Below are 19,832 nucleotides of genomic sequence, written 5' to 3' on the forward strand. Positions count from 1 at the left end.
GGTCCCACTCCAGACTTTTTCTGGGCCCAAGCACTGGTGTTCTTTTTGGTGCATTATGTTTCCACCACACAGGGTGATTCTGAGGATTTGGGGAGTGCAGGGAAGAGCAAACTATCGACGTTGTCAGAAACTGTCAGTGTGTTTCCCAGCAAGTTTCACCCTTAAACCTGCAAGACTACTCTTTACTGAAACAATCATTTTCATGTTTTTCTCCGGCAAATATTTTAGGAACATGACTTTGAAACTAGCAAAGGAGTTGTGTGGTTGAATGTGAGGCATTTATTTAGTTTGGAAATGTACACGAAAACTAGCATACCAATACCAGTAGATTATTCAGTTAGCCAGCTGATGAGCTAGCTGATGTCACATTTCTCATTAAATAAAATAGGTGCCTACCCTTAATAGTGCATATACTAAAAATGCTTTTGTAATGTTATAATGTTTATATCATCTTTTCATGCTTTTGTAACATAAGTAGCAGTGCCATAGACTAGCCTAGCCAAACAATGGAAGGGCAGTACACATCGCACACCTACCCTCAGACCACGCCCAAGTCCCCAAAATCTCCTCAAGGTCCCAGGTCAGGGTAGGACCTTGGGACCATGGCCCTCTTGGGCTTTTCTCAGAGATGGAAACACAAAAGTCTGAGGCTTTGGGGCAAGCACCTGTGCCAAACGTGACGGTGGAAAAGCACCATCAGAGACAAGCTGATGCAACGTTGAAGTAGTGACAGATAATCACATATTCCAATGAATAAATAGTAGTGACATATTCCAATGATTAAAAATAGGTAATCCGAAGTCATTCTTTACAAACCTACTCCAACGCTTCAGTTCTCTACAGCAGCCAGAGGCAATGGAACAGGCAGACAGACGATTATAACACACTCCTTCACTTCAGGAAACAAGATTTACCAAGTGTGTGAAGGTGTCAGTCACTCCTTCTCAGACATCACGTTGCGTGCTATTTATGTTCACACGCGTGTTGACATTAGAGAGCTAAGCGCCAGACGTGTAAACCGTTAGAAATGGAGGACGAAGGGCTGTGGAAAGCGTGAACTCTTCTAAATGTCGAGGAGAAGACAACGCCAGAGGCCCTACCTCAGGACTGTGCTATGTGGCGGTTGAAGTCATGGGGAAACCTCCTCGGGGCACTTTCTTTGATTTGATATTCATTTATGGCCGTCTAATGAGTTTTTTTCCTCCCAGCCGGAGGGAGTGTCATAGTAATAGCTTTGTTAAAAGGCCATTTAGTCAAACTTCACAGATATGTGGGTGTTTGCCTATACTACCCACTCCCTCCTTAATAATGGCTTAGGAGGATGAAGGGTATATATATATATGGACTGTAATGGAGATAACTTAAGCTCACTTCAACTGGGCTGATGGAGAAGGCTGGGTTGTTGGACTCATAGGTTTATTGACAAATAAGAGCAACCTGTGAGTGGGTTTATTTGTTTTTTCAATTGGATTGAATATTCTAAATGCTGTGTGTACAGCGACAATAGCACACACACACACACACACACACACACACACACACACACACACACACACACACACTCACACACACACACACAAATAGATAGATTATGTGATACCCTTTATAAATAGTGGGACATCAGGTGCTGTGTGCCACTGTGCCCTGCTCATATATGCGGAGTTAAAACATTGAAATCATATTTTGATTAGCAATTCAAAAGACCTTGATTGGGCCTAGCCTGGTGAGCATATCAAATTACCGTAACAATGAAATGCAATTAGATGCCTTTCCATTTTGAACCTTATCTGTCTCCCTCTGTGTGTGTGTGTGTGTGTGTGTGTGTGTGTGTGTGTGTGTGTGTGTGTGTGTGTGTGTGTGTGAGTGAGTGAGTGAGTGAGTGAGTGAGTGAGTGAGTGAGTGAGTGAGTGAGTGAGTGTGTGTGTGTGTGTGTGTGTGTGTGTGTGTGTGTGTGGGCGCGATTGTGCGTATGTGTGCATGCTAAGGTGTGTGTGTTTGTGATAGCGGTAGAGACAGGAAAACAGCCTTCATACCAAAGATAAATGCCAGTGTAACACATTAATCAAAACTTGATTAACTTCCTGTATAGAGAGTCTGAATGGCATGTTTCATTAAGCTGCTAGCTGAAGGAACATTTGTCTCTGTTTCTTTCTCCATTCATAATGTCCCTGACTCTTCATATCCTTGACACTTGCTACAATACTTCGTTATCTGATTCACTCACTTATTTAAGGGAGATTCATTATTAAAAAGTAACAAATGAGTCTTGCCATTTGAGTGTTGACTCTTACAAGAGTTGTTTGCTACCATTTAACCAACTAAACCTCCACATATTATTGTCCCTGTTTCCTTGTAACCTTACAACATGAGGTAATTAGTATTTTTGGGTGATTTAGTTAGTAAATTCTGTTTCACTGGAAATTATGATAAAGATGAGTCATTGATGAGTAGTTGATTCTTATCAAATATCAAAATATCTCTATAAATAAATGTTTTTCCTTTCAATTGAACTGAACCAAGCCAAGGTTACGTTCATGGTTCCTACAGCATTGTAACGCATGAAAAAAACACAATTTAGCCAGTAACATGTTACATATTAATTTAATGACAGCAAACAACTTGAATGTTTTCAATTTCCTTGTTTATTGCTTGCCATTAAACCTAGGCAGGAATGAATTAATCATAACTGGATCTTGTATATCATACTGTACATGTTGCAGACCCGAGGGGGGGAATTCAAATTAAACTGCATACAAACAAATCCTGATGTGAAAAAACAATGTTTTTCTAGGGCTGAGAAGCAATAACAGTTCAATGAAATTTTGTTTTCACTAAAACAATGCAAATGGGACTTGGAGATTAAAAGGAGCAGATGAGTATCGGTTGTTTTTGTTTGAGGGTTTGTATTTTTTGCATTGTGTTGAAAGAAAACAACACCGCTTTGTGCTAAAATTGTAATTGAGCAACCTAACTTTTCTGATGTGTGTCTTGATATTGTTTGTATCTGACCGTGGCAACCTTCTATTTACAGTAACCTTAAGGTTTAACAACTGTATTACAAAGACTATGTAATTTAGTTTTGTGAGCCTGTTGTAAAAATTCTACAAACATACAAAAGATATGTTTTGACAGGATACTTTCCTAAGATGGCAGCTGTCAAGAAAAACAACAAAAACAATGTTCTGTTTTGTGCGCTGTGATCTTTCCAAACGCTCTCTCTACAGACAGATAAAGCACCAGTAAAAGGATTATTTAATCTCGACTTTAAATCTCCCAAGAGACAAGGACAATTCTCTAATAATAGATGATTAAACCATCATGGATATATTCAAAGATAAACACATGTCAAAATGACAAGAGAACATTGAGAAAAATCATATGATGAACTGGAGCGAACAGATATTTAGTGGGATTTTTTCCTCAGATTTCTCTTTATTGACCCTTTGTTATCAACTCTCAAATGGTCAAACATGTTCTACCTACAGCTCCACCTGAAGGTAAAGGCTCTTGAAGGTGGAATGACCATGGTTATTCAGGGGGTGGTAGGCTGAATGGACATGACAAATATCTTTGGGGCAAGTGCATCCAACGCTTCATCGACCTAATTATGAATGACAGGATGGGGGGAGTAGGGAGGGAAGGGGGGTGGACACACCCCCCCCCCACACACACACACACACACACACACACACACCCCACCCCCGGAGGATCTATGCAGGTCAACCCATTAAAGTGCCCTCACTGGTCAGACAAGGGGCTGTTTTGACCATACAAACACAAACACAAAAACCATCTCTTGGCATCGGTGCTCATGATTTTATGTCTAATCAGAACTAACAAAATATTGTGAAGTGTATAAAAAGGCACTGATATATTTTAGTATATGAATAAGCCTATACCGATTTGCACCTGTTTTTTTCAGTTATAAAGCAGTTTGTGACAATTGTTTTGTAATTTTTTTTAATTTGATTTGATAACAGACTATTGTCTGACAACTATAGTAAATTTAACAATTTAACACAATTAACAATTTGCATGAACGTAGCACTAAAACGCTGGTTCGTGTTAGCACATTTACTGGGAGGTTGAAATAATAGGATAGAGTGTTTGTACTATAAGCAGAACCTCAATTGTGGCTCTGAAGATATTTCTATTTCATCAGCAAGGGCAAAAGGAACCTTTAAACATTTAAAGCATATTCCGGAGACGCACCACAGCGCTATAAAGCAAAAAGTCATTACCATAGAACTGCAATTAGCACCACTGAGAACAGTCAGTGCTTGGTTGCTCTAATGACTAAATTACAACCCTGAGATTAAAGATTGTTAAATAAAAAACAATTAACACTTTTCTGAGACGCAGCTTCTCTCAAACTAGTTGGGGACATTGTGGGTGGTCTCACTCTCACCGTTACTAATGTACTGTATGGCTGTTAGATGGGTATGTTCAATTAATGAAGTTTTGCTGTGACTTTGACAGCAGTATCAGTGTAAGTATGTCTACAAGCAAGCACAGCACCTGTCTGCCATCATTTGAGATAAAATTAGAAAACAGCAGAAGATTAAGACATCATACAAGTCCTTAAGGCAACAATAAAGGAACAAACTTTCCAAACAAACACTCACCATCCTCTTCCGTCTGCTTGACAATCTCCTCGCTCTCCTTGCTGCCCTCCGGGTTAGCGAGGACCAGGCGGAGGCGCACAGTGACGAACGGCCGCAGTCCCCGCAGGGTGTAGTGGGACGACGTCTGGATCAGCTCCTCAGCAGCAAACTCCTGCTGGTTGAAGACGTACTGGTACTGGACCGTCAGGTTGTAGCTGTGACAGCGGGTCACGGCGTAGCCAAACGTCTCCCACTGCAACGTCAGCTGACGCGCCCGGATGTCCACCACGTTGACACTCTGAGGCCCATGAACCGGGTCTGATGGAGAGAGAGACAGAGAGAGAGAGAGAGACTATGGTTAATGACATAATGTTACCACATACCCTAAGTAGAGTACTATACTGATACCCTGTATCTTAAAGTCTGAGACCAAAGACCGCACACTGTTTCAGTGTCTCATGTAGGACTCCAAGGGACCCCGTCTCTTGATGCAGTACAATATACATAGACCCATACAGTGTATACAGTTCAGTTGTCAAGACCTGACGCACAATTACAGCAAATAATTCCAGAAATTGAGTCGCATGAGAGATGAAACCTTAATTGAGACCAGTCAAGTGTAGTAATTTAACTCGAAGAGTACATTAGAGTGTAAACATGACCTCATTATTGACATTGATATACTAAGGGGAAAAACACTGTATAACTCAGAACACATCATAAACACAGATCAAATGTGAAGTTGACTGTTCTTTACTAAGTCCCAATTGATCCCCTAAAACCCTCTTGAATGTCTGGTGGCATGGGGGGCTATCACAGTAGCATCATCCATATGTCGCTAAGTATCATTGTTGAGTCTATGTTCCATGCATGAGTGCATGACGAAAGGATTGGTCAAACAAAGCTCTTTATCCCCCTCATGGTTGAGCTAATGCTTGTAGATTAGCTAACAACGGCTAAATCACATAAAAGGGTAGACGATTGTTTTGGGTTTGGGTCGGGGTCCGGGGGTTTGGGGTCAGGGGGGATTTGAATGTTAAAAGGGTTTTGTCTCTTGCCTGTTGAATAATCTGGACAAGCTGGGGCTGAGAGGCCAAACAACTGCCATTCGGCAGAAAGCACTTGAAAAGCCCCCCACAACTATGACTGTCTTTTTTGTAAAAGTCATCAGAAAACCTAGTATCTCAGTTATTGTTTGTCCTTATTTTACATTGAGATGCCGTCCACAACATTTATGTTGTGTTTTGTGTTTTGCGATTGTACAGTTTGATTGGATTCAATCAAACTCACGTTGCAGTATTTACAAAGTAACTATTGTATCCCATGATCAAATTAAATTATATGAATGGTAATATGGACATAGGGGTATCACACATAACATACACATACAACATACAGCACCTCGCCTGTATAAAATACTGCTAATGTTGTATGTTGTATGTGTATGTTATGTGTGATACCCCTATGTCTGTATGCTACTTGGAACCTGGGATAAATAAAGTTTCTATCTATCTATCTATCTATCTATCTATCTATCTATCTATCTATCTATCTATCTATCTATCTATCTATCTATCTATCTATCTATCTATCTATCTATCTATATGTTCTTATACCTGTGTGGTAATGCTGTAATTACTCTGGTACAGTATCTGCATTGTATTTGCATGTTATTACATAGTGATTACAAAAATGCACTTTTCTGAGCTAATAAAGTACTTGTTTCATACATGTGAAGACCTTCTGTATTTGAAGACCATAGGCTCTAAGCAGTGTAGCACTCCACTGAGTAAAGCCGATTTCTGGAACTAACTGATGGAAAATACTGCTGAACAACAAAATCCCAAATCCCCTGGTTTCAGTGGGTCTTATTAGAGCTAATCTACTGCTAATCTGGGTTCATTTCAGAGAGAAGCTCGAAGAAGATTGCTAATTTTGGTCTGGAAAATCCAATATAGGGAACTCCCTGATCTACAGAAGAAACAAAATCGCGACATCTGCAAGCCTGAGTTATAACTTTGTTTTTGTGGTTAAGTCAATGAAGGCATCTCCTGAGTTGCCCTTGATCTTGACAAATAACGGCCCTTTGTTGTCATTGTTATTTATTCCCTTCCTACCCCTCTTCCTCCTCCAGCTCCTCTCAGCTACAGTATCTGCCACAATGAAGCAGGAGCAGGGATAGAGAGGAGGACGTAGGGAGGGAGGGATGGAGAAATGAGGCTAGTGTTGGGCATGACTCAAGTGTCATTAATCAGGGTACCACAGGGCGGTGGTTGGCATGGCGGTTGGCACACACTGAGAGGGGGCAACCAGGGAGGGTTGTCTATGCCATGGGTGGCCCGCCTCTCTCCGCCCCAGGTAGGGGTGTGTACAGGGGCTTTGGGGATAACGGCCCAGCTGATCGATGAGCCGGGGAACAGGATCATTAATCGCTTTGGGGAGCTCCGTGGAGGAGAAACGGGAAAAGGGGGATAGAAATCAATCTTCATGCTGGCCCCGCTTCTCCCTGCTGCCTCTCCGCCACATCCATCACCCCAGCTCCGCACCTCAACAGAGCAAAGAGGAAATTGCAAGCAATAAACATATCAATAGGTGCCCACAATAGCCAACCACGTGGGTACTTTAAACAGCAGCAATTCTGAAGGAGAAAAAAGACAAAAACATAAAAATAGGATGAGTCAATGTCACCAGCAGCTACCACAGACTTTTTTCCCTGGGGAGAGACAAGAGAGGGACATTGTAGGGAAATTGTACCTTTTTTCTCCCCCCCGTTTTGGGGGAAGGGGGAGTGAGAGATTTAGTCCAAAGCTGTTTGCTAGAGGCAACCAATAAAACCAACATAGCACAGCAAAGCAAGCACAAAAATGCTTAGCTCTAAAGCCTGGCTATTTCCACTACATTAACACTATGACCACTGTAATGTTGCAAAGGTTGCACATTTAATCCATGTCTCCTGGATCGACAAAAAACATCCCAACCTTTCCCTCGACACTGACCCCCTCAGACGAAAATGCAAGGTCAGAGGGAAATCTAATGTTCCTCTTTTTGATACAGCATTTTTATACCGATTGGATATCCTCCAAAGACCAATAACTCCAAAGACGTATCAAAGACAATTTGATTATTACTCGACATATAAACAACTAGTTGTAGCACTTTAATCAAATTATTGAGCTCATAATCATGACCTAATCATAATCAAGAGGTTGTGAATGCTTTGTAGCAGCCTCTGTGCCCCCAGCATTCCGCGACAGAAGCTTCCTACAGACAAGATCAGACCCCCTACAGATACGCGACTTATATAAATTGGATTAACATGACTGAGAGCAGATGTTCAAGCGACTCCTTTTAGTGGTTTTTAATGACTCCCTCATCACTGTTGTAACTGATCATTTACCAGCAACGTTGGAAAAGCAACTCAAAGTTCTAAAACTTCATGTTTCAATTTAGTGACATCATACCCGCATGAGAGACTTGCAGTCGTTGCAGCTTTTTCAACCGGTCTTTTGAGCAAGAGTGAAACAATAACTCCCATTCAAAGCCAGCTTTATTAACATCCATACCCATGGGCGTGTGACCATTCTAGTCATGTCCGTTTTGCGGAGAGAGCTTTAAAGTGATGTTAAATGGAGCCAATTGAGCCTTGGCCCTGAGCTTGCCCTGAGGTTAAGTACCTGGAGCAGGGGTTTAATTGTAAGAGAATGGGAGGGCATTAAGAGACTGTCAGGAAGAGAGACAGACTCACTGACCTGTGAACGGTGAAACTCCGGCAGCGAATTCGCCTCTGTGAGTCTCTGAGAGTCTTTGTTTAAACAAATGTCAATGTTACAAATGGAGCTGGTGCTATGCTACATACAGACTCCTTTAAAGAACCTCAGCACCATGTGTTAATACCTTTTCCGTCAAACTGATTAAGCATATTCAGATACGATTCACAAATGTTAGATATTACATTGCTAATTAAGGTGTTAAGGTGCACATTGGGGAATGCTCTTACATTGTGTCACATTATGAAGTAAGTAATTATCATTCAAACTAAGCACTGTTTTAAGGTGTATAGACTAGATCTAAAGATGTGTTATGTGTTAAGATTATTATTAACATCTCACTTTCTTAGTGACCTTCTCTCCTTGTGTCTACATCTCTAGTCTCTGAGACAAGAGGTTCTGATGAAACTAAAAGTTCATGGGTGTTCTGGGACAAAACGGAGTAAAACTGGGAGATTTGTGCAGATACAGAATCTCCTAAATGTCACAAAATGGGGTTAGATCGAGCGGACAGCTTGGAACCTGCTATTTTCTTTGTGTTCTTTTGTGGTGTAGTTGGTTTTGTTCATTCACTAAATGGCATTATTGACCTGTGTCTTCCTCAAGGGGCCTCTGTCTATAGAGCGGTAGAAAAGAATGTTGACACAATTTCACTGAATGCCATTGAGTCCACTGTCCTTACTCTGCTATGGCCAAGGCCTCCTTCAGAATTCCTCTATTCCTCTAATCTATTTCACATGGCTACCATTGTTCCCAGACAGGTACCGCATGTCCAGCTATTCCACTTCAATTAAAGGCCTTTGTCCAAGAACAAAATGGAAGTGGAGGTACAATTATTTGTCAATCTTTGTTCAAGAGGGCAAGAGAATGCAATGTCTGCTAGCTAATTGCCACTGAGGGACACTCAGATCTGGGTTGAATGGTGGTTACTTGTGCAGTGCCGGAGAAAGAGGAAAGCCAATGGAAACCATTGACTCTGTCTTCAGATAGTGTAACGTCTCATCCTGTTTCTTATGTTTATGTTTGTCTTTGTTTCATGTTACTCATTTTTTGTTTCTATTTTGTGTTCCTCACCTTGTCTCTCGTTTCAAACTGACTTCGCCTTTTTGCCTTCCCCTTATCGGATTATCTGCCTGCCTTTTTGAACTAAGTTTTGTCTCCGAGTCGTGCATTTGAGTCCTCTGCCTAAGTACTCCAGCCATTACAGATGTACATTGACATGTAAGACATGTAACCTTGGTGATACAGACAAGTACACAGTACTTTGTTGTCCTGGTTGTTGTCGACCCATATCTCTTTGACTTCCATTGAGTGTCCTTACAGACAATACTACACGCTTTCAACAACTCAAGCTCCATGCACTTCGCCTTTACAAACCCCTATATTTATTCCAAATGGAACACAGTGTGGAACACACGGTAGAGTGCACACAGTGGTTAAATCTAGCCTCCACTTATTTGAGGAATCATAAATGAGTTTCTGCCCTTTAGTACAATAGCCGACCCCCCCCCCCCCCATCTTGCAGTGATGCCCCCATCAGCTTCCAGTGACATTATAAAGCCCTATCATCTGAGGTTTGCGATTTCTGTATAATAAGGGTTACTGGAGAGCCACTGACACACACACACACACACACACACTCACACACCATGCATGCACACAAGTACAAGTACACACACACACACACCCTCCAGTGGTTTGTTAAGGCTGGAGTGGAAGAATGTCAAAAGTGATGTGTACTTCCTGACTACTTAACTGGCGGTGTTGGCTGCCTGTCTGTTTCCCAGCCACAGGTCACCCCTTAGCACAAGACAATTAGTGAGCTAGAGGCGTGGAGCAGAGAGCAGACTACAAATGTTACCTTCATTACCAGCTCTGGCCCCAGTGGCGCTCTGCCACTCACTATGCTAGTTTAACAGCCGAGACAATCAATACACAGATTGATACATCCACTTTAAACCCAAAGTTTAAATTGCATTGATGTGTGTTAAACAACGAAAAAGGCATGTAGCTTTCATTAGCTTGGAGAATTTTTCTTTGCCACTTTTGGACGATAGCTTACGAAGGATATGTCTTTAATGGCTACTACTGAGTCATGACTGTGCATATTACACTCTCTTTGGGCATTACATTGGCTCTACTTAGTATATATCGTTCTACAGTCTGGATTAATCTGCAAACCCTTGCTGGAGTAGAGCTTTTTACAAATAGCTGTGAGGTCTCCATCCAATGACTTGGCCTTCTAATGTTTAAAAGTGCACCGTTCTATTCACTGGTCGCTCAATAGCCCTTCAATGGCTCTGTGCTTTCACCCACTCCACTCCCCTGCAGGCTTGGGCCAAGGTGTTTCATCAGAGCTGCAGCAGCAGACTCACAGCCCATCCAATTCCTGCTTAAATGTGCAGCACCATTTCCGGCACTGAACCTCCTTGCGATCAGGCCGCTCAGCCAACTGAGGCAAGCAGAAGAGGATAATCATAAAAAACGGGATGCGGGGTGTGTATTCCTCTTCCAAAGTGAACACTTGAAAACAAAAAGGTCCTGAGCCGGAGAATAAGAGAAAAGCAATCTATGTTGGGGGTAGGAGCAGTGGTGTAGACTGATAGCATTGAGACTGGAGCTAGCGTCATATCCCTCCAATACACTCCTCACACAAACACATGCGCAAATACACGCACACGCACACACACACACACACACGCACACACACACACACACACACACACACACACACACACACACACACACCCACACTCGTCCCCAAAAGGCTGTGTATGGCGAGAGATCTCTCTGGTTATTACACTGCCTTCACTGAAGTCTCAGAGCTGGGGAAAGCAATCACTGTTCCCCTCAGAATCAATCGCAGTGCCACTCATTCCAATAATTTAGCCTCGCTGGAGGAAAACAACTTACTTGGCTGCTTCCTGGTAATGAGTTCTCACAATGAGGATCATGGTACATCAAATACACGCCTGATAGCTTCTCAGGTAACCTCTCTCTCTGCGCTGGCGGCAGCAGACTTGATATTTATGAACCTGGGAGGGTGGTGTATGTGTGTGAGTGTGTGCATTAGTACACCCTGTGTGCCCTTGTAAGCAATCTGTGGCTGAGAGCAGAAGCGGGGTTAGCAATGAGGCTAGGCTAGGCTAAGCGCGGTACCAGTGGGCTGTTTAGCAGTGGACTAATGGAAGCAGCTAGGCTGTATCAGTAGTCTATGTAGAAATAATGAGGTGAAACGCTAGTTCAAAGACATGGAGCAGACTCCTGGTCTATGTGTTTTGTGGGAACCCACATCAAAGCTGTAATGAAACTCAATGATAGATAGTACCAGTGATGTTAGAAAAAATATTGAGAAGTGTACTTGCCTGCTATTCTATATTGATATTTGATATTTGATATTTAGGGCATACTTGAATAGTAAACAGACTGAAAATGTCAAGCAGTAAGAAACGATACCCTGGGATCAAACACATTTGTTTGTGTTTTGGTTAATTTTTGCTCTACTATAACAAGGCCAGCATATATCAGCATAATATATCAAGGCCAGAATTTGTGTTGAGAGCAACAATAACATGTATTCTCAGATTAAAACATATTTTGGTAAAACTTAAGAGCATACAGTTATGAAGATATGATGAGGCATCATACATGACAATAATGCATTCTAGCCCTGACTAATGATAATATTCACAGTGACTTGTCATAAGGCAGCCCTGTCATTGTGTGGTCTGAGGGTGATGTATCATTTAGGGGCTAGGTCACTCTAATGATGTGGCCAAGGCCTTATGTCACTGCTCTAATCCATCAGAGAAGCTGTCAAACTGGAGAGAAGAACTGTTCTTCGAAGCACCAGAGGACAGTGTGTGTGTGTGTGTGTGTGTGTGTGTGTGTGTGTGTGTGTGTGTGTGTGTGTGTGCGTGCGTGCGTGTGGTAAATTACATGGTTTAGATTTAGTAGTATCATACACACTCAAATGTATCAGTAAACATCTTGGATTTCAACATGCAGTTGCTTAACTGAGGTTCATAGACAACCATACAAAAGGCATCTTAACCACAGTTGCATTATGTTCATTTTAATTTTAAATCTCAGAGCTAATGAGAGGACAGGGAGTGGGAGAATGCGGAGCAGCGCGTAGGAGTGGGTTGAAAGTGCTGACAGAACCGCATGTGGGAGTGACACACGTTTTAATTATTCCGGAGGAAAGTCATATGTAGCGAACACAGGCCAATGCTACCCCGCTACCTCCTGGCAATCTCAGTCTGCGACACAGATTTTAATTGACGTTTTAATCAAATGCTGCAAAGGTTAGCATATTGTTATTCTTCCTTCCCCTCCTCCAGCCCCCCTCTGCAAGCTCCGAAACCCCTTTCTTTCTTCAGTGACCTCACCGCAAAGGCCAAGGAGCCTCTTATTATGCACTAATCATAAAGTCTCTAAATTCCAAATCACCACGGCAACGGTCGCCACTTCGTCCTCCGGCTGCAGAACCTCGGTCGTTAAGTTATTTATGTACAGTGCTGCTTGAAAGTATGTGAATCCCTTGTGCAATTGTCGATTTTTTTTAGTTTTTACCTTGAAATCTTTATCGAATCAGAATCAGTCTTTTTCATCTGACATAAAAGGTTTATATTTACCAATTCCATATGTTGGTTTAGAGGAAATCATGCGTGTACTAGAAAAACTAAATTATAAAGAAATTAGTGCAGGTGCAAAAATAAGTGAACCCCAAGTTGCATTGGTTAAATCAAGTAGGTAAGTAGAATCAGGTGGGTCAATAATTGGGTACCAAATGAACCAATCAAAGGAGAGATCTTTAGGAAAAAGTTTGGGCGGGACTCTGATAAATAGAGATAAGAAACCTGATCAGTTTTGTGTTACCCATACAGATGAATGCAAAACACACCATGCCGAGAGGAAAGGAGATCTCAGAGGACATCAGGAAGAGGGTAGTGAGAGCACATCAGTCTGGGGAAGGCTAGAAAATCATCTCAACAACACTGTCAGTCCACTGTGAGGCAAATAATTTAGAAATGGAGAGCATTTAACATGACAGCAACTCGGCCTAGAAGTGGACGCCCTTCCAAAATATTCCCAAGAGCCACAAGAAAAATAATAAATCAGGTAATAGCTAACCCAAACATAACATCTAGAGTTTTGCAGACCTCCCTTGCTGCATCTCAGGTAACTGTGCCTGTTTCAACAATAAGAAGAACACTGAATCGAAATGGCATTCATTGGAGGGTTGCTAGGAAGAAGCCTCTGCTGTCAAAAAAGAACCAAACTGCCCGTCTTAACTTTGCCAGAGACCACCTGGACAAGCCTGAAGGTTTCTGGAAGTCTGTTCTCTGGACAGATGAGTCCAAAAATGACTTTTGGTCACAATCAAAACAACTATGTTTGGCGAAAACCCAACACTGCCTGCCACCAAAAGAACCTTATCCTAACAGTCAAGCATGGTGGTGGGAATATCAAGATCTGGGGCTGCTTTTCCTCCTCTGGACCTGGACGACTCCACATCATTAAGGGAACCATGAATTCTGAGGTATACCAGGAGATTCTTGAACAGAATGTCAAGCCATCAGTCAAGGAGCTGGACTGAAAATGGCTTTTCCAACAAGACAACGACCCAAAGCATTCAAGCAAGTCTACCAAAGAATGGCTCAGGAAAAAGAAAATTTGTGTTTTGGATTGGCCAAGTCAAAGTTCTGACCTAAATCCAATCAAGATGCTGTGGCAGGACCTGAAGCAGGCAGTTCATGCCAGACACCCCTCAAACCTCACTCATTTGGCTGAAGTCTGCCAGGAGTGGGCAAAAATCCCTTAAAACAGAGGTCAGAAACTGATTAGTGGCTATACGAGACGTTTACTCCACTAATGGAGGTGCCACAAGCTATTGACTGAAGAGGTTCACATATTTTTGCACACATAAAATCTGATATCATATTTTTTTTGTTTGTGTCCTTTATTTGGAATGTTTTTTATTACAAATTGGGGTTTAGATAAAGATTTTATAAGTTCATTTTAATATTTCATACAAAAATAATGACCATCCCTGTTCACAAACTTTCAAGCAGCACTGTAGGTGCAAACAAATCAGATTGTCAGCGATAGACTTCTTCCAAACGTCATTCGATGGCTTGAAATATCACACCCCACAAGCTGTGGGGTTTTCACAATGTAAGAAATGTGGAGCTTGTTTCCAGGGTTTGTGGTTGTCCATGGGAAGAGAGGAACAGATATCAGATCTCACACAGTGTCTGGTCAACATGCATGGCTAAACTGACTTGCCCAGTTAGCGAGGAGAAGCTAGGAGAAACCAGCTGTCTTTCAATCCTCTAACTGAGCTACTCTCAAGGACTGGCAAAACAGACAAGAGAATTCAAAAGTCCCATTTCTTCCCAACAATGAGGATCTGTCACCATGTTCCGAGAGACCTCAGCCTGAGTGCTAACTGAAAGTGGCTTATTTTCTGCCCCTTTCCTCAGGAGAGAGCTGAGACACTTTTGGAAGGTGTCGTTGGATGGACCGCACACTCTTTTGATCACACAATGAAAGGAGGCATCTACCTGTCAGATGTTTCTGCCCAACCTTTTATCTCCCAAGCCTCATAAATCAGGAGAAGTGACACCGTTGGAGAAAAAAGCAGCAGGGTTTTGACAGCGCTTCTCATTGACCATGTACAGTATCTGCCTTTAGTCTGAGCTAGTGCCGTGAGGGCATTCTCTGCTGCTCACAAATTACCCCCTGAGAAAAGCAAAGTCCTGTCAGATCTGGAATCTGATTTGTTGCTCTTTATTCCATTGAGTTCCCAATGAGCTATTGCAGAGGAATGCATAAAATATGCAGTGAAAATGGTCTTATTCACATATAATGCTATAGAAAGTGATGTTATGTTTTGAGTCGACGTAACCTATCCTCTGAATCACTGGCTTTTTTCTGTACTGTAACAGAGGCATTTCTACATTTATGTCTAACTACCATTCTGTGTCCTTGATTCATTCAGGCCAAAATATGTATCTTTTTCACATCTCAAATTAAGATGATGATGTTTGAGGGAGGTTGCCTAGGAACAATTCACACGGGGCAACTATGAGATCCAGCAATTAAGTGCAAGTTATTCCCTTAATACAATCCCCCTTATTTGATGGTCGATGCTTATCACCCAAACAGCACACATGGCCACATTCAAATTATTAAAGCAGTCTCCTGCTGGGTGAAAGCGATGTTGTGGATATGGAACTGGCAGTAATTTTCATGCTGATGGACCCCTTCACCATAGCGGCTTGTTGTGATAGACTGCTGCATAGACTTCAAAAGAGGCAGACGGCAGCACTCACTTGCTCGAAAACAAGAGAGGACCACTAACCCTGGCCATGGTGAGGGAAAATAAACAAAACATTTCACAGGACAAAAGTGCAAATGGAAGAAGACAAGAAATGAAGATGAGAACAAAAACAATTTTGTGTTTCCTTAATTAGATTTGCCCAAAATGTCCATATTATGTACAGTATGAATGTCCAATGTGGTGTGTGTCACTCCATTGTGTTTAACAGCGGCTCTGTAATGTCTCCATTGAAAGACAGAACTATTAGACAACGTTATTGATGTCACTGATTCGGGAGGAAATTAGACCATTTAGCATGGCAGGGCCTTTCGGCCAAGATGAAACACGAAGCAAGTCTTCTCTGCTCTATTCAGGCATCTAATGAACCCCAAATTGGAATCTGATAGTTTTGGAACAGAGAGCTAGAGCCCGGGCAACTTATTTGCGGCTCAAATGGAAAACATGTCCTCTAATAAAGACCTATTTCTTTTGTGGCTGGCTCTCTCCACCTTCATGTCTATTGAAGTGAGCTGGGTGGCGGGGGCACGGTGTGAAAAAGGTTTCTCATTGTGTCTTCATCATCTTGAAGATGCTAATTACCAGGCTTTGCCCTGTGTACAACTGGAGCCTTGGAGACAGATACATTGAGTACTTGAGACGAGGGGAGGTAGGTAATGAAAATTGTTAGCCTTGTGTGATGTAGCCTGAAATCTGTACTGTATGTGAACATGGGCTACATTCATACCATAAGGTTAAGCAGAGTCTTTCAGAGTGAATAAGTACTCATAAAATTCAATCAAACATTAATCTCCATTGTACTCATTAAACACAATACCTAATCTGACCTCTTTAGCACCCCCCCCCCCCCCCACCCTCTTAACATACGGTGGAACGACCTCGCACTGAACTCTGGGTGATGTAGTCCCTGAGGCCACCTCATGTTTTGAGATCAATATTCAAAACATCAGACATTCATTAACACACACCTCCAGTGCTACTCTCTGCCTCCATCTGCTCTTCACAGCCGAACGAAGTGTTGATTACAACTGTTACGCTGCAGCATGTGAGCTGAATTTCAACCTGATTCCACATTTTTTCCCACACTGTTTTAATTTCCCAACTCTTACCATTGGCAAACATTTCAATTCTATCGTCAGCCTTACTAGGAAGGATGTTGTTTGAGTATTCTTATCTGAGTAAAGTAAGAGTCTTATAGCGGCAACCATTTGCAGCAATTACATTCAAACCGTCCCTGCTCTCATAAATGTATTAATATTACAGCCACATCCTCCTGGGGCCTGAAGAATCTAATCACTGCCTATGGAATTACAAAAACAACTCATCAACGAACTGCGAGAACAACTTCAAGAACAATAGCCCTAGAAGGGGGTTGTAATCCTGACTGAAATTCATTTTTAATGAAGGCTCCTCTACACAGGGACAGATAGTTGTATTTAAGTTAAAAGCCTTTGGATTTGTCTCCAGTGGCAAACATATTGATTTGTTTCATTCATAATGTTTGATTTATAAGCACTGTTGCTGCCCAAAATGAATTTCTCTCTCAATCTTATTAGACATAGACGCAGGTTACAGCATTGACCCCATGAGGTATAAATGAATGTGAAAAAAGGGTCTAGGCAAGTCTGCTTTGATGTGTTTATATTCAATAAAAAGAGACTTGTTCTAAAAAAAAACAGTTTAATAGGAAATAGATTCCACATAGAATGTCATTGGACAGTCCTCCCTCCTCTATCTCAAGGAAATAAATGAATATTCAGGGAAGCGTCTTTTTCCTCTCTTTATTTTGCTCCTAGAGATTGCAGTCCAAATGTTTGCTCAATGACATTTATCTCTTTTAAAGGTGAATCAATCTTCAGGAACGCCAAAAACTATACCAAGCCTCTGCTCGAATTCAGCTGGAGTTTCCTCTCCATTTTCCAGGGTTCCAGAATGGAAAGTTGGCATTTGTTCCCACCAAGGAAAATTACATCACTTAACTCCCAACCGATGCAGGCAAGCAAACCACCGCTTTCCGTTTCAGGAGACAGTCTGAGATTTGGAAGTTTATGCGGAAACAATACATATTTACATATATATTTTCACTAAGATTATTATTTTCTGACCAAAATCATCATAGAACATTATAGGTAAGCACAAGGCTTCATTTTACAGCTTGGAAAAAAAACGTTTACATATCACTAGAGTAGGCCTTTAAAAAGATGAATCAGTAAAACAGGACTGTTATGAAGAGCAAAATATGACATGCCTGACTTAATCAGAGAAGCTTAGTTTCAATAGAGCCCATCAACTTTCTGTAATCTGCCTCTCAATCGCTGGCAGTCCTCGAATTCAATCAGCCTAGTATGTCAAATCCTTATTTAGAATGTCCTGATTGTACAACATCAACTTTGTAGGGGATTATAGATAGAGATATACTGTATTATACTGTATACTAGCATGTACTGTATAAGAAGCAGAATTACAAAACCAGAGGATCAGTCAAACAATAGTACCGAACAAAGAAACAATGCTAGAACAGCAACAAAGCTCCAAAATGGGAGAAGGGGGGTGGGGGGGGATAAAGAATAGAAAATACAGCACATAATTTTGACTTGTCACTACAAACAATGCCGGAGGGAGGTTGTGTGAGAAAACGGAGTTGTGAAGATGGAGCCGATAAGAACGAGCCTTCAGTTAGTAAATGGCATCAAGCGTCTACTGTGAATGGTTTGGTGTTGGCTTTTGATTGTTAGCTGTCTGTGGCTTCTTTGGACTCAGATGGAGAAATCGTCTGGAGGACAAAAGCCATAACAAGCACGGTGTAGAGTAGAGGGGCTCAACAACTCCCTTCCAGAGCATTGACAGGCAGTAGTCACACACAAGGGCACAAAGTTGCTCTCTTTGAAGACAAAACAAGAACCTCCAAGAACACAAATGGCCTGCATTTAGGCGGAGAAACACACACAGGTGCAGATATAGAAATGCACGCACACAGGTATCAGCATCACGCCGAATATTGTTTACACACACACGCCTCGCACTCAGACACACACACACACACCTGCATTTCACAAGGTGCATAATTCAACACCTCGCCATGCTGCATGTCTGGGGGACGTGCTGCAAACGAGAATCTGAAACATCTGTGTTGTCAGGCCAGCCGTTCTGTCGGACGAGCTTACCCTCACACACTTTATTACTGACGGGTGGGGTGAGGGAGGGTTGGGGGCCAGGGGCGGGAGGGGGGGGGGGGGGGTGGGGTCGTCCTCAACCCTTGCCTTGTCATCCCAGAGCCCAGAGAGGGAAAAAACAGAGGGATGAAGAATGAAGGGAGCAGGTGAGGGAGAAAGAAGAAGGGGGCTGGGAGAAAAAGAGGGAGATATAAAGGAGCAGGGTAGAAAGCAAGAGAAGGAAGAAAGGAATGAGGCCTTTCAGAAGGTGAAGAGCCCTTCAGTTTCTTTCGGGTCCAGTTGAAGTGGCAGCCCTGGGTTTTGGTTTGTCAGTGTTCTAAAAAGCCTGCATTGTCTTTTTCATTGAGAGGGTTTTAACCTGTTTGTTTGGGAAAGCAAGATTTGTTGATGTGTTCTGTACCCACTTAGCCACCTAGCTTTTAGATGCTAATGGTGCCCTGTAAGGATAATAATGTTACTTGACATGGCTTTTGATGGTGAAGTAAAAAGGTGCAAAAACCTCCAAAATAAACATTTTTGAGGCAATTTTGAGATGAAAAGACCTCATTTGCAAAATAACTTCTTTATGGGAGGAGTTCTTTTTTATTCTATGTACAGTACACAGAGCAACATCATGGGAATAACGTCAACTAACTAAAGTGCAATATAGGCAAAGTGGGGATTCTGTATTCTGTATATGAGCTATGTTCCCATTTATCTATGTTACATTGAACTGTATGTGAATGATCATTGTGTTTAACGTTGTTATGTGGTACAATATAATCTTTGAGGTGGAGTCAAATACTATTTCCAGTCTTCGGTTCGACAATAGTTGTATTCTCGACTCTATTCTATTTTTTATCAGGGACATTCTCTCTCTGGCTGAAGTATATCTGTCCTTTCACTAGTGAACCGAACCTTGAAAATCTGCAGTAGGCAAATAAGTCAAAGTAATGTCATATAT

General features: G+C 41.9%; 1 protein-coding gene across 1 annotated transcript in view; it reads right to left on the reverse strand.

The window, feature by feature from the left end:
* ptprt (protein tyrosine phosphatase receptor type T) overlaps positions 1–19,832 on the reverse strand; it is a gene marked incomplete at its 5' end in the record, with an annotated part of 206,912 nt that overhangs the window by 91,681 nt on the left and 95,399 nt on the right. The window contains one exon of the mRNA XM_083668164.1: positions 4,626–4,922. Within this exon, the coding sequence (XP_083524290.1) occupies positions 4,626–4,922 (297 nt within the window). The remainder of the gene's footprint in view (positions 1–4,625; positions 4,923–19,832) is intronic.

The sequence above is a fragment of the Argentina silus genome (genome assembly GCF_951799395.1).
Source record: "Argentina silus genome assembly, chromosome: 4".
Taxonomy (NCBI): Eukaryota; Metazoa; Chordata; class Actinopteri; order Argentiniformes; family Argentinidae; genus Argentina; species Argentina silus.